Source organism: Myotis yumanensis, unplaced genomic scaffold, assembly GCF_028538775.1.
Source record: "Myotis yumanensis isolate MYYU_CA2020_CCGP unplaced genomic scaffold, mMyoYum1.0.hap1 SCAF_7, whole genome shotgun sequence".
Taxonomy (NCBI): domain Eukaryota; kingdom Metazoa; phylum Chordata; class Mammalia; order Chiroptera; family Vespertilionidae; genus Myotis; species Myotis yumanensis.
The window spans coordinates 34,807,840-34,823,674 of NW_027223758.1; the positions used below are offsets into that span (position 1 = coordinate 34,807,840).

Sequence of the window (15,835 nt, forward strand, 5' to 3'; positions counted from 1 at the left end):
GGAGTTCATCACCGCCAAACCAGTATTATATGAAATGCTGAAAGGTATCCTTTAAGAAGAGGAAGAAGAAGAAAAAGGTAAAGATACAAATTATGAACAACAAACATGCATCTATCAACAAATGAATCTAAGAATCAAGTGAATAAATAACCTGATGTACAGAATGAACTGGTGATTATAATAGAATCAGGGACATAGAAAGGGAATAGACTGACTATTCTTGGGGGGAAAAGGGGTGTGGGAGATGCGGGAAGTGACTGGACAAAAATCATGCACCTATGGATGAACACAGTGGGTGGGGAGTGAGGGTGGAGGGTGGGGTGGGAGCTGGAAGGAGGGGAGTTATTGGGGGAAAAAAGAGGAACAAATGTAATAATCTGAACAATAAAGATTTAATTAAAAAAAAAAAAACAAACTTCCTGGTCAATTCAAAAACGTTATGTACCAGGGAATGAGCCTCCCTCAGCTGCAAGCCATGGACCATGGCACCCATGATTTAAGACGAAGGTGACAGTAAGAGCAAGCACAGAAAGCTGAGTAGAAAGTAAGGCACTAAGAAATAGGTAAGAGAACAAAACACTGAGCAACATAAGCAGAAAAAGAAACCCCTCTCTCCGCTCTCCCTTTTGCAGATGCTCCAGAGCTCAGTGTTGGAGAAGCAGAGTTGCTCCTGCCTGCCTCATCAGTGTGTGTCCTGCCAGCCTCTGGTTCTGGAGCAAAGTGGACATGAGGACCAGAAGGAAAGGAAGATGGCAACAGCAGACCTGTGAAAGTGTAAGAAGAAAGGAGGACTATCCCAGTGAAGGGGAAGGGGCTGGGGGTTGGGGGGGGAGAAGAAAGGCGAAATTCCACAGCCATTCAGCTAGATCTGTCAGTCCAGGGGAGAGACCCAGGAAACTGGAGCACATGTAAGTTAGGGATGCCTGGAGCATCAGAGACCTTGAAGGGCACGCTGATCTCTGGCAGAGAGAACTATGAGAAAGACTGAATAGTACGATGGTTAAAAATGTGGACTCAGGATCTGAGCTGCCTCAGTTTAAATCCCTACATTACCATGTGCTGGTGTGTGACCCTGAGCAAGCTACTTAAACTCCTGGTGCTTCAGATAACTATCAACCCACTAAAAATTACTTATACTTCCAGGCCTCTCTGCACCCAGAAACTATATGCTACCATGTACTCCAACCTCACCAAATTCCCAAAAAGAGAAGAAAAACAAGAAGGCATTATTTAGAAACAGTCTAAAATTTAATTCAAGGTGCTCTTCCATTGTTTAGATTGAGAAGAGAGTTTTATTTTACTAAAGAATTTCTCCAAGAAAAAATTTCATTTCCCTAAATTACTCAATCCAACACCCCACTCACAGGGCAAGCCAAAAGCCCAAAAGGACACCTTACCTTCACCAGCACATAGTCCCCAGGCTGAGCTCTGACCCTGAGCCCAGAGTCAGTGGCATCCTCCATCTCTACATCAGGGAATATCACCTTAAGGTTTCCATCATTCCGGCCGCACAGCTCAGTGGCAGAGCGTTTACTGAACTGCAGAAAGAAGAGGGGAGACTGTATGAACCTGTCATAGTCATCAGTTCTTGAAGGCAGAAAGTACACCTATGTCTCAGACTCCAAGGGTCTTACTCAGAGAGCATTCCTTAACCAAGGAATCTCTGAAGAAGACTGTGTTACCACTGCCCCACCAACAAGGGCAATTCGTGGCACACAACAGAAATTCAATAAAGTTTTGCTGACTCTACATTAGTGAATGACTCAATCAATGTGTCTTTGATTACAGAACTCGTTTCAGCAGAAATGGCCCTCAAACAGGCCTGAAACCAAGGACATATAGGTATGCTCCTCTCAAACCAACTTTCACTTTACCCAGCAGTTTCACAGTAATCACTCAGGAATGTTCTGGGGTTGTCTGGCCCGGGCTACATGCCCCTGATGAATAGATAGACTTGAAACCAGAGTCTCCATCACACATGCAGAAAACAAGGCCAGGAGAATAATAAAACCAGAATAATGGAATTAACTTCTAGACTATATTCAAATCTTTTTCTTACAGCCATGATGAAGTAACAAAAACCAAATTTATCCTCAAGCCTTGAGTAACCAGGAAACTGGACAAAAGGTATGAAATAACTTTTTTCAGATTTTGAACAGAGATCACATAAGACTATGATCCCCAAGAGAAGGAAAACAAATGAGATGAGCCCTCCAATCACCCCTGCGTTTTGCCAGAAGGCACATGCGAGACAGTGTATGCAAAGCAGGGAGGGAGATCTCAAGGCAGAGCATGGTGATTTCTCTGGACTGAAGGACTGGAGTACAGGAAGCCTGAATAACTAGAAATTGTGGGACAAGTTCTAGACATGAGGGAGATAAGCAGGAAAAAGCTATGGAAGTGTGCAAAGGGATCCCTTGAGTCTTTGCTGAATACTACTACATGCTCCTCTATAGAGGGAAACTCCGTGAAGTCGGACAAAAGGTAGTTTTTGAGAACTCCCAGAGCTCACACTGGGGCTGGGAATCATTTGATCTACCTCTAAATAGTCCTCATTGATTCCTTGGGACATACAGTACTGACTCCAGAAGAGCCAAAAACTAGTAATGAGGCTAAACTATCCCTATAACAAAAAAGCTTTTCTAACAAAGCTTAAAAACAAGCCTTGAAAGGATCAAACGGAACTGTAAGTAACATCACTGCCTATCAGAACAAAGCCAAACGCAAAATCCAGACACTCATAAGTGAACACTGCAATGTCCAACATCCAATCAAAACTCACTAAATATGCCCAGAAGCAGAAAAATGTGACCCATAATCAGTAGAAGAATCAGTCAATAGCAACAGACCAACTGAGTTCTGGTCAAGATGACAGAGTAGATAAACACTGCGCTCGCCTCCTCCCACAACCACATCAAAATTATAGGAAATTATAAAACCACCACCCTTGAGAACCACCTGAAGATGAGCTGAACAGAACTCCTATAACTAAAGATATAAAGAAGCCACATCAAAACTGGTAAGAGGGGTGGAGATGCAAAATAGACTGGTCCCACACTCATGTGTGGCAGTTAAGATTCAGGAGAAAACTATGTTGTACACTTGAAAGTAATATAATATTGAATGTAAACTATAATTTAAATTTTTTTTTAATTAGAAGATTCGGGAGGTATATCTCAGCTGTGGAGGTTCCCGTGAGGAGCAAGGGGGCCCAGTCCAACACTGGGCTCCCCAGCCCAGAGCACCAGTGCCAGGACAGAGTCCCTACAACATCAGGCTGTAAAAATCAGCAGGGACTCGACTGGGTGAAACGGAGGACTGCTGTACACCCGGGCATCCTCTTAAAGAGCCCACGCAGAGCTGCACTCACTCATACTCACCTTAAGCTCCAGTGAAGAGACAGCAGCCCAAAAAGCACCAGGGACATACAGGGAGAAACTGAATGGTCTAGCTTCAGTACCAGGGCTGGAGGGAAAGCACTCTCCCAGACAGAAGTGCTGGCAGGTACCGTGATTCCTTTGTTGAGCCCTCACCACACACAGGCAGAGGAGGGTGCCAAGTCTGAGCCTCCATCAAACTGCCTAACACCCTGGTGATTGATTCCCTGAGACCCACCCCAACCAACTCGTGCTGGAGCAGAATCTCTTTTGTGGCAGTCCTACACAAGTGGCCAGCTTCAGCCAGTGCTGAGGGCTTTCCTAAAATCTCTCAAAGGTCCACAAACCCCAAACAATGGCTGGTCTTAGCATATACTGTACCGCTTGTTAAGCGGACCCAAGCCTGGCACTAGTGGCAGCCGACCTCAGCTCACAGCTAGCCTCACCCAGAAATTCTTAAACCCAGAGCAGGCTGCTACCAACTGCGTAACACTTTGTAGCTCCTCTGAGGTGGACCCAGGCCAGGCACAGGCAGCGAATGACCTGGGAGGTCTAGACTGAGAGCCCCTCCCAAGAAGCCCAGAAACAAAACACCTTCTGCACATGGGCCACGAAGTTTCAATCGCACTGTACATGCGCGCCCGCACGTGGCATTTTGTGGAAGAGCCACACTCAAGGGGCCAGAGAGCCGCATGTGGCTCGCGAGCTGCAGTTTGCCAACCACTGGGTTAGAGCATCATCCCGATATGCAAGGTTGTGGATGCAATCCCTGGTCAGGGCACATACAAGAATCAACCAATGAATGCACAAAGAAATGAAACAACAAATCGATATTTCTCTCTTTCTCTCCCCACTTCCTCTCTTTCTCTAAAATCCATTAAAAATTTTTAAAAAAGAATCTACCAATGAATGCACAAATAAGTGGAACAACAAATCAATGTTTCTCTCCCCCCTCTCTAAAATCAATGAATTAAAATAAATAAATAGATAACCAATGAAAATATATTTTAAAAGGTAGATGAAAAAACATTTATTTCAGACCAATAGAAGCTGAGAGGATTCATTATCAAAAGATCTGCAGTATAAGAAATGTTAAAGGAAGTTTTTCAAGCACAAAGGGAATGATAACAAATACAAACTTGAATGTACACAAGGGATTAAAAAAAGGGGGGTACATACAAAAGATTTTTTTCTCATTTAAAAAATTTCTTTAGAAAATACTTGTTCAAACAAAAATATCAATATATTTTGGAATATAAAGTAAAAATCTATGACAACAAGAGCACAAAAGATAAGGGGAAAGGACAGAAGAACATTACTGTAAGGGTCTTATATTATACAGGTTGAGTGATGCCTTGACTGGGATTAAAACAACTGGTCAAAACTCCAGCCCAGCTGGTGTGGCTCAGTGATTGAGTGTCGACCCATGTACCAAGAGGGCACTGGCTCAATTCCCAGTCAGGGCACATGCCTGGGTTTCAGGCTCAATCCCTGGTGAGGGGTATGCAAGAGGCAGCCAACAGATGTTCTCTCATCAATATTTCTATCTCTCTCTCTCCCTTTCCCTCCCCTTTCTCTAAAAAAAAAAAAAAAATCAATAAAAATGTTTAAAATAATAATCCAAAGAGCACATAATCTGCCCTTAGAAAATCAAGCTCTGACTACATGTATTCTTAAGTGATCAAAGACACAAGAAGGAGCTCGGCTGGTGTTATTCAGTGTTTGAGCATCAACCTATGAACCAGGAGGTCACAGGTCGATTCCCAGTCAGGGCACATGCCAGGGTTGCAGGCTCGATCTCCAGTGTGGGGCGTGCAGGAGGCAGCTAATCAATAGTTATTCTATTTCTTCATGTATAAAAGGAGGCTAATAACAGCACTACCTCCAAGGACTGTGGTGAGACTCATGTGTTGATGACCATTAAGTGTATATCTCCTGGCAGACATAAGTGCTCAGTATACATGTGTTATCTTTCTCTTCTCTGCCACTCTGGATATAGCAATCTAGCCCCAAGTGAATAATGGCTTAAGTGCGATGCATAAGAAAACCTTGTTTTGGTTCATTTAATTACTATGGGCTCTCTGTGGGGCTGATGAAATCAGGAACAAAGATTAGCAACATTTCAATACTTAACCTTCATTCATTCAAAAGACAAGTACAATATACCTTTTGTGACGAGAGCTAGGAATATAATAAGACCTAATTCCTACTGGATAAAATGTAGATTGCTAACAAACATGAACACGTACACATCTCCAGAATTACAACTGACACAAAGCTCTTAGTGAGGCAAACACCTTTTGAAGTATTAACCAGCTTACAGCACCATCCATCAGCCACAGCTGGACCGAATCACAGGAAAATCCCTAACCTAAGCCAAATTGATCAGGTTCCCACTCCTAGAAATTTGAATTGAGGCTGAGAGACAAAACTTTGGCCTGTGAATAGCTGGAATAATAACATGAAAATGCAAGAATTACAGGACTGCTCTATTCTGCCACACAAATGAAGAAGCAGGAAAAGCGGGTCTAAGGAGACAAGAAAGTCTGAGCCTTAAGGGCTTCCCAGGCTGGATAAGACCCTTCCAGACCCTGACAGTATTCCTGCCCTTGGGCTCCATAAAGTTTTGTACCAAAAAAAACCCAAAACTCTTTTTAGCTTAGCCTGAATGACTGGAACAAATTTCTACTGTTACTCACTACCAGAGAGTCCTAACAAACACAAACACCGGGCAATTGGTGGCTTTGATGCTGCCATATCCTGAGGCATGGAGCAGGAGTCTCCTCTCCCAAACCAGAACTCGGAAAAGGTCACAGAAAGGGCCTCTCTCTTTTCCCTCCTCTCCACTGGCTGCAGCATGCAGCTTCACAAGTGGTCAGGGTCCCAAACTCACCCCTTATCCCATCTGTTTAGTGCTCTCCCTAAATGATGGCATGGTCCCCAGGCTTGACCACTGAAGCCTACAGAAACCACAAACTTCCTGAAATTCAGTACATTTCTAAGAAAGAATTAAAGACAGACAGTAACTTTGATTCTAAAAATATACATATGATACAGCTTCCAGAAAGATGGAGCACACATACTTTTCCCTAATGCTTTCACTTAGTACAAAAATATCCTTCAGAAACAAACGGAGAAATCAAGACATTCTAAGATAAATGAAAACAAAGGAAATCTGCTTCCCAAGGTTCGAAAGGAAGTCCTCTAAACCAGTGGTCGCCAACCTTTCGGACCTCACAGACCACCAGTGGTCCGCGGACCATCGGTTGGCGACCGCTGAACACAGAAAGGAAACAATAAAAGGGGGAACGCTGGAACATCAGGAAGGAAAAAAGAACATCTACACAGAAAACTACCCAAAAAACACCTAGGCCTATTAAATGAATTCAGCAAGGTCACAGGATACAGATAAACATACAAAACTCAATTATGTCTACATTATAGCAATGAACATACAGACACCTGAAATTAAAAACAACAGCCAATTACAATATCTTAAAAAAAAACACCAGGAAATACGTAGGTGTACATCTAACAAAACATATACAGGATCTGTATACTTGACAAAAACTGATAAAAGGAATCAAAGAAAATCTAAATAAAGGAAGTCATACTATGTTACAAAAAATAAACAAAATGTATGTAGATACATATGGTCTCACCCCCTCCACCAGCACCAGCTGGGTACAACCCACAGAGGTCTTGTTGGCTTTCGTTGCTTCTTCTCGGAAGACAGTGATAAGTTCCTCCAAACGCCTTAATTTTACCTCTTCCAGGACATCATCCTTCAGCCTGTGATATGCCCGTGTCTTCTATAAAAAACATTTTTTAAAGAGGGAGGTCACCAAGGACCTATAGAATTCACAGCGGGAGACCATGTTCATTCCACCTGCAAGTTACAGACATGTACACAAGAAACCCAGGCCCTACCCAGAGGGTTCTCTAGTTCTGAGAGCCTTCTAAGAGGAAAAAGGTAGCTATGCAGTGGAATCACCATTTTTGCAAGGCCTAAACTTTAAATTTAGCACATGAAAATTACAGGCTCAAAATTGTTTTCGACATTTTTATAGAATGTCCTAAGAATAAAGATTACATTTGTACATAGACTAAGTAACTCATGTACCAAGTTACTTAGCCATGTGTTTATAAAGTCACAAGATGCAAAGCAGCCTAAATGTTTATCAATAGGTAACTAGTAAAACAAATTATTATTTACACAATGGATATTACACAGCTGTTAAAAAATAGTAAGATAGTTTTATATATACTGATATGATTGCTCTCCAAAATATACTTTTTTTAAAGATTTTTTAAATTGATTTTTAGAGAGAGAGGAAGGGTGGAGGGAGGGGGAGAGAGAGAAAGAGAGAGAGACAACAATATGAGAGAAAAACATCAATCGGTTGCCTCCTGTATGCGCCCCAAGTAGGGATCAAGCCCACAACCGAGGCATACGCCCTGACCAGGAATCAAACCAGCAAACGTTTGATGCACAGGATGACACCCAACCGAGTCACACCAGCCAGGGCCCCAAAATATACTCTTAACGGAAATAAACAAGGTACAAATGAACATGTATAATAACTCTGGGGTACAAAGAATACATATAAATATGTTTTAAATACATGAACTATCTCTAGAAGTTTGCAGAAGAAACTGCTAAGAGCAGCTGCCTTCGGGGAAGGAACTAAAAAACCAGGCAACCTGGGAAGAAGGAAGAATTTCTCACTACATATGATTTTGACCTTTTGAGTTTTATACCATGAGCATATATTACCTAGTTCAAAAAAAAGAGAAGAAAATTTATCCTTGGCCAGCCGGTGTGGCTCAATTAGTTGGGCGTCATCTCAGGCACCGAAGGTTGCCAGTTCAATTCTAGTCAGGGAACATACAGTGGTTGCGGACTTGATGACCAGTAGGGGGTGTGCAGGACGCAGCAGATGAGTGTTTCTCTCTCTCCCTCTCCTTCCCTCTCTCTCTAAAAATCAATAAACTATTCTTTAAAAAAAAAGAAAATGTATCCTTGAAAAGCCTTTACATCATCCAACACCATGGTATGCGTGCATGTTTATACTAGTACACACACACACACACACACACACACACACACACACACACACAGATCATAACAGCCCTAGCTGGTTTGGCTCAGTGGATAGAGCATCAGCCTGCAGACTTAAGGGTCCCAGGTTCAATTCTGGTCAAGGGCACATGCCTGGGTTGCAGGCTTGATCCCCAGTAGGGGATGTGCAGGAGGCAGCCAATCAATGATTCTCTCATCATTAATGTTTCCTTCTGTATTGTTTTACCTGGGAAACTGTGTTATAGGAGAAACTCCAAAGTGGGTATCAGTGAGTTCACCTGCCCTATAAAAATGGAAACTAAAAATAGTTGAGGATGGCTGGGAGGGTGACAAGGAGCCTCTGTAAAACAAATCATGTCTGTAGGCCAAAAGGAAGTTCTGCATATTGAGAAATGAGTTTAGATTTCTTGTAAAGAGAATAATGTCCCTCCTTCCCCATTCCAATTCTAAACAATCTACACATAATTTCAAATATTCTAATAAAGAGAAATGTTGGCACAGGTAATTATTATTCGTCTCCAATTGCTGAATGATGTAAAATAGCAACAGGTGGATTAGATAAAATAAAGAAATGAATGGTAAGATCCTTGTGGCTTCTCAAGGGCTGCCTTGCTGCCCTTTATCTTTCTTTCCAGTTATCTACAGTGAACCCCGAACTGGTCAGAAATGAGGTCAGTCTCAGCACAGAAGTAGTTACTCCCCCATCCCAGAGCTCACCTGTCTCATGCTGTAGGCAAAGAGGAAGCCCATGTTGTACTGAACTTCCCGAAGCAAAGACACTGTCTGGAGGTGATCTTCCTCTGTCTCACCACAAAAGCCAGCAATGAAATCACTGCTGAGGCTCACACCTGCGACACACAACCAAGGACAAAGGACAGCTGCTTACTTTCAAGAGAGGCTTTTGGAACTTGCAGGCTACAGAGGGAGGGACAGCAATTGTAAGGGCTTTCCTGGAGCTACTCAGCCCATGTGCCAGTGTCATCAGGTCACTGCGGAGCGAGGAGGGAATAGGCCTGCTTATCTACAATGTGCCCATGCCAGAGCCTGGCTTCTCAGTCTACATTCCCCTCAGTACTAGAAAAGGTATTTTCACTTCAAATGCGGGATTTAGGAGCACAGTAGGAGTCCACATTCTCATATTGGTCCTGCTTTGTACTTATATCTGGTAAAAACATGGCAGTGCCCCATATAAATGTACTTTTGAAGTTAGTTTAACACAATGCTCATTTAAATAGTAACAATGACTACTATTTACTGAATACTTGCTAAGTGCTACACATTACTATCTATTTAACTTAACCTATTTAATTACCCCAAAATCCACTGAGGTGAGTAGTATTTATTGCATTTTATAGATGAGAAAACTGCAGTCCAGAGACCTTCCACATTATCCTGTCCCATCAAAATGAAAGTATTTATGCATAATACAAGTTACAATCATTAGAAATTTGAACAAAATGTAGACATTATCAACCAAATCTAAAATAAAAGACTACAGAGTAATTTTATTAGGAGGAAAGAAAAAGGGTTAAGATAAATAGGAAAGGAATAACCTCAAAGTACACATTTTTAAAGATATCAATTGCCCCCAAATCAGAACTAATTCAGACCATATATAACTTTGCCAACTAACAAGAAAAAACAAGGTCTCTCCCATATGCTCAGAAACACAAAAACTATAGAAAATGAATCTCTTTAGCCCTGAAGTCATAAGCTGATCCACATCTCTGAGTATTTCTAGCAAGACCAAAACATTAAAAAATCAGAAAGAAGTAAAAGAGAGAAAGAGCCCTGGCTGGTGTGACTCAGTTGGTTGGAGCATTGTCCCATACACCAAAAGGTCATGGGTTTGATTTCTGGTCAGGGCACATACCTGGGTTGCAAGTTCGGTCCCCGGTTGGGGTGCATACGAGAGACAACCAATTGATGTTTCTCTCTCGTATCGATGATTCTCTTTCTCTCTCTCTCCCCCTTCTTCTAAAAGATGAGAGAGAGAGAGAGAGAGATGAAGAGAAGCAAAGTAAGTGTAAAAGGTGTCACAAGATACTGCCACAGGTGTTGCCTGTATCTAAGACTAAGGCACTGTAATGTGCTCAGTAGAATACATTTCTTAAATGTACCTGGAATAGATTCTCTGATATGATGAATTAACTCCACATAAGCTTCTCTTGAATAGCTGCAATAAAGAACAAAAAGAAAAGACTTAGATGAGCCAATCTTCTTTAAATGAATGCTATAAAAGGATAACACTATGAACTACCACATGTAATCACTTCTCACCCACACAGGACAGTACCATCAGTTAAACTATCCAAAAGATCTTATGATCCAAAACTTATACTGTACCCTAATTTAGGGCCTATGAATGTTTAGTTCAAGAACATAAATTATTTTAAATAGCCTTCTGCATTTAACTAATAATGAAGATAGATAAAACATTTCAAAGGATCTAGATGATTTTATATGCTCTCTGGTTCCAAGATGATGGCCAGAGGGATATCAAGATCACCAAGAATAATTTGGGGGTTGACAAGGACTTGTTTAATAGTGTTTTCAAGTCTGCCTGAGAACTCTGACCTTTGGGGGGAAGGTGGAAGGGCCGATTAAAAATAAATAAATAAATCTCTAAAAGTCTTTGCCAATGTCAAAAACACTAGTTCCATACAGTTTGCCATCGGTCACATTCTCCTTTCAGTCTTATTTCTGCAATATTTATTATCCCCAAAGTAAGTGAACACATAGAGCTATACTAAATTCCAAGACCTAAAAAACCTTCATGTTAAAATCTCAGTGTGGAGTATAGGGAGTCGACCAAGATGGCGGCGTAGGTAAACACCGGAGACCGCTGCCGCAAACAACCATTTCAAAAATACAACTAAAAGACTGAACGGACATCACCCAGAACCACAGGAAGGCTGGCTGAAGAGAGACTCTACAACTAGAAGGAAAGAGAACAGCAAATCGAGGCTCAGAGGCGGCGCAGTGTGGAAAATACAAAGGTACCGAGGTGCGCGCGAAAGCGGGCTGGTGGCTGAGGGCGCGGTTGTCGTTTTCTGTCGGGAGTGAGTCTCAGACTCTGGGCTCCAGATCCGGGCGAGTCTCTAGGGACCCAGACTCAAACGGGAGAAGCGGGATTACCCGGCATCAGTTGGAACCTGAGGGCAGCTTTCTCTCCGAGGTTTGCAGCGGCTGCCGGGGTTCTGAGAAGCAGAGCCTCTGGGAACGGGACTGAGCGTGGCCATAACTGCTCCCTCCGCCCGCCCTGTTGATCCCGCCCCGCCCAAAGCCTGCGCACAGCCATTTGCCGATCGCCTCAGGCAAAGGCTGGATTAGCGCCTCCCCAGAAGGCAGACGTTTTCCGCACAGCTGATTCCTATAGCCAGTCGGCCTGAGGGTCAAATCCCTCTAGTGTTAACTACAACAATTAAGGCTTGGCTAGAACAAGACTGCGCACAGAGACCACAAGGGGGTGCACCAAGAAAGCATAAAAGATGCAGAGACAAAAAAACATGACAGAAATGGAGGATATGGAGCTAAGAATCGCAATTTTGAGGGCTTGCCATAAATTTGTGCAGAACCTCACGAAAACTAATGAGACCCTCGATGCTACGATAAAGAAATTAGAAAGTAAGCATACACGGACTGAAATAAAGAATATTATACCCAATAGCAGACCAGAGGAGTACAATAATCAAACCAAAGATTCGACAAAAAACACCCAATTGGAAAAGCAAAATGAAAAAAGAATCCGAAAGTGTGAAGATAGTGTAAGGAGCCTCTGGGACAGCTTTAAGCGGTCTAATATCAGAGTCATTGGAGTGCCAGAAGATGAGAGACAGCAAGATATTGAAAACCTATTTCAAGAAATAATGGCAGAAAACTTCCCCCACCTAGTGAAAGAAATGGACTTACAGGTCCAAGAAGCGCAGAGAACCCCAAACAAAAGGAATCCAAAGAGGACCACACCAAGACACATCATCATTAAAATGCCAAGAGCAAAAGACAAAGAGAAAATCTTAAAAGCAGCAAGAGAAAGAGGCTCAATTACCTACAAGGGAATACCCATACGACTGTCAGCTGATTTCTCAACAGAAACTTTGCAGGCCAGAAGGGAATGGCAAGAAATATTCAAAGTGCTGAATACCAAGAACCTACAACCAAGATTACTTTATCCAGCAAAGCTATCATTCAGAATTGAAGGTCAGATAAAGAGCTTCACAGATAAGGAAAAGCTAAAGGAGTTCATCACCGCCAAACCAGTATTATATGAAATGCTGAAAGGTATCCTTTAAGAAGAGGAAGAAGAAGAAAAAGGTAAAGATACAAATTATGAACAACAAACATGCATCTATCAACAAATGAATCTAAGAATCAAGTGAATAAATAACCTGATGTACAGAATGAACTGGTGATTATAATAGAATCAGGGACATAGAAAGGGAATAGACTGACTATTCTTGGGGGAAAAAGGGGTGTGGGAGATGCGGGAAGTGACTGGACAAAAATCATGCACCTATGGATGAACACAGTGGGTGGGGAGTGAGGGTGGAGGGTGGGGTGGGAGCTGGAAGGAGGGGAGTTATGGGGGGAAAAAAGAGGAACAAATGTAATAATCTGAACAATAAAGATTTAATTAAAAAAAAAAAAAAACTAAGAAAAAAAAAAAATCTCAGTGTGCCACACTGAGATTTTAGGTGCTTAATAAAAAAACATGCTAAGCAAATGAAATGAGTGATCCAGTCCTTAGTCTGAACATTCTTAGTGAACAAAAGCAAATTACAATGTCCCTGGGTTTATTCATATAACAAATATTTATTAAGCAGTTACTATGTGCCGCACACTATGCTAGAATTTTAGACACTGTTTGCTCCTAAAGGAGACATTGAAAAGCTGTACCCCCTTCGCATAGCTTCCAATACACGGCTACTTCCACTCTGGGCTGGTAGGTGGATCTGTTTACAGATGTTGTCTCTCTCATGAATCAGCTGCAGAACCTGGTCAAATAGAACACATTAGTCATCAAAGTCTCACCAAAGAATCTTACAGAAAGGAATACCCACCCCTCTGTTCTTTGCCAAAGTTAATTTTCAAGTAATTAAGACGCTAATTAAACCAAACACATGAATTACCCAAATGCTCTACTTTTGCTCAAACCATGTTCTGTCACAGACAGAAATGCTTAAGGATACTGATAGCAGTTTGGCACAGTTAACTGTCAATATTTACCTCATCAGGAAAATCCTTGGGGTGGGGAGAGGTAAAACGAATCCTCATTTCAGGATCTATTCTGGAGACCTGATCCAGAAGGTGAGCAAAACGAAGGCCCCCTTGCTTGGTTTTATAGTTGGTGGAGAAGCCACGGCTGAGGTTGGTGGACACTGCATTGTTGAACTGGACCTCTGAATTGTCCCGATAACTATTAACATTCTGACCAAGTAGTGTCACTTCTTTCAGCCCCTGAAAAGCGGGAAATAAATATTTTGGGAGCAATTTAAAATAGTTTGGTAGCTTCATGCCAAATCACTAACTAAAATTAGCTGTGTCATAATGTTAACTTTAAAGAACAGGATACACTAAAAGCAACGTGGATCCTGGACTGAATCCTGAAAAAGAAAAATGACATTAGTAAGGAAAGTGGCAAAATCAGGAAAAAGGTCTAAAGTTAGTTAATAGTAATGTACCATATTTGGTACATTTTAGTTTTGACAAATGTACCAAAGTTAAGTAAGATGTTAACATTAAGAGGTAACTTGATCTTTGCAACTTTTGTGTAAATTTAAAGTTATTCCAAAACTTTATTTTAAAAAGTTTATTAAAATAAGCAAAGCAGGATATAAAACTAAGTAAAATGCACACACATATAAAAAGACATAACAATCAAATGCAAAGAGTTACGGGACAATAAAGAAAATCTGAGTATGAGTGGGCTAGGATTAAGATGATATTTAGCAATTTTTGTTAATCTCATTAGAAGAATTAATGGTAATGAAAATTTCCTTATTTTTTAGAGATGTATTAACTTAAGGGTGAAATGTCATGCTATACTTTGAAATACTTTATCAACAACAAAAAAAAATAGATAAGGCAATTATGGCAAAATGTAACAATTATTCCATTTAAGTGAACCCTGGCCAGGTGACTCAGTTTGTTGGAGCCTCATCCCATGCATCAAAAGGTTGTGGGTTCGGTCAGGGCTCACTTGAATACCTAGGTTTCAGGCTCAATCCCCGGTTGGGGGGCATACAGGAGACAACTGATTTATGTACATTGATGGTTTTTTTCTCTCTCTCTTTCCCCCCTTCCTCTCTCTCTAAAATCAATAAAAACATATCCTCAGGTGAGGGGTTTTTTTTAAATTAAATTAAATTTAAAAATTTAAGTGACAGTTAGCTAGGGAAAAGGGGCCACAATACTATCCTCTCTTTCCTGTGTACATTTTTTCATATAAAAAGATAATAAAGAGGCTTAAAAAAGGCTGCTTACTTAAATGACTTCCAATCAATACCACTGTGTGAATGAACAGACAGCATTCTGTTAAAGGAAAATATTCTATTCTCTGTAACTGTAGTCTAAAAAACCTAAATGAAAGAAACATCTAAAAAAAAAAAAAAAGAAAGAAACATCTTTTAAAAAGTTACTCTAGGCCTGGCCAGTTTGTTCAGTGGTTAGAGCACCAGCCCGAGGACCAAAGGGTCTCGGGTCCGATTCTCAGTCAAGGGCACATGTCTCAGTTACAGGTTTGATCCCCAGTCAGGGCATGTGAGGGAGGCAACCAATCGATGTCTCTCTCTCTCTCTATCTCTCTCTCTCTCTCTGTCTCTCTCTCCCCCTCATTCCTCCCTTCCACTCTCTCTAAAAAAAAAAAAAAAAAAAAAAAAAAAATCAATGGGAAAAATATCCTCGGGTGTGAATTAAAAAAAAAAACCCACACTCTATAAGTAAAATAAATAAGTGATTAACAGATCCTTTTTTTATATATATATTTTATTGATTTTTTACAGAGAGGAAGGGAGAGAGATAGTTAGAAACATCAATGAGAGAGAAACATCAATCAGCTGCCTCCTGCACTCTCCCTACTGGGGATGTGCCCGCAACCCAGGTACATGCCCTTCACCGGAATTGAACCTGGGACCCTTCAGTCCGCAGGCCGACGCTCTATCCACTGAGCCAAACCGGTTAGGGCAACAGATCCTTTAAAACACAATGCAGAATCATAGTTTATCACAAGTTAGTGGGCTCTGAGTTCACTAAGATTCACTTTAATGTTAAGTTCCTTTTGTTATATGCAAATACTTTAGAAAGGTGAGGGGGTTTTTGTCATCACCTCAGTTTACTTAAACAGAATTTCGCTATCTTGAGAGAGTGAGTTTTGGTA

At 41.4% G+C, this 15,835-nt stretch overlaps 1 protein-coding gene across 1 annotated transcript in view; it reads right to left on the minus strand.

Annotated features, from left to right (window-relative positions):
- CDK5RAP1 (CDK5 regulatory subunit associated protein 1) overlaps positions 1 to 15,835 on the minus strand; it is a 36,360-nt gene that overhangs the window by 5,833 nt on the left and 14,692 nt on the right. Inside the window, exons 8-13 of the mRNA XM_070421502.1 lie at positions 13,687 to 13,917; positions 13,357 to 13,454; positions 10,581 to 10,636; positions 9,178 to 9,308; positions 7,040 to 7,189; positions 1,398 to 1,538 (exon numbers count right to left, since the gene is read on the minus strand). Coding sequence (XP_070277603.1) covers positions 1,398 to 1,538; positions 7,040 to 7,189; positions 9,178 to 9,308; positions 10,581 to 10,636; positions 13,357 to 13,454; positions 13,687 to 13,917 — 807 coding nt within the window. The remainder of the gene's footprint in view (positions 1 to 1,397; positions 1,539 to 7,039; positions 7,190 to 9,177; positions 9,309 to 10,580; positions 10,637 to 13,356; positions 13,455 to 13,686; positions 13,918 to 15,835) is intronic.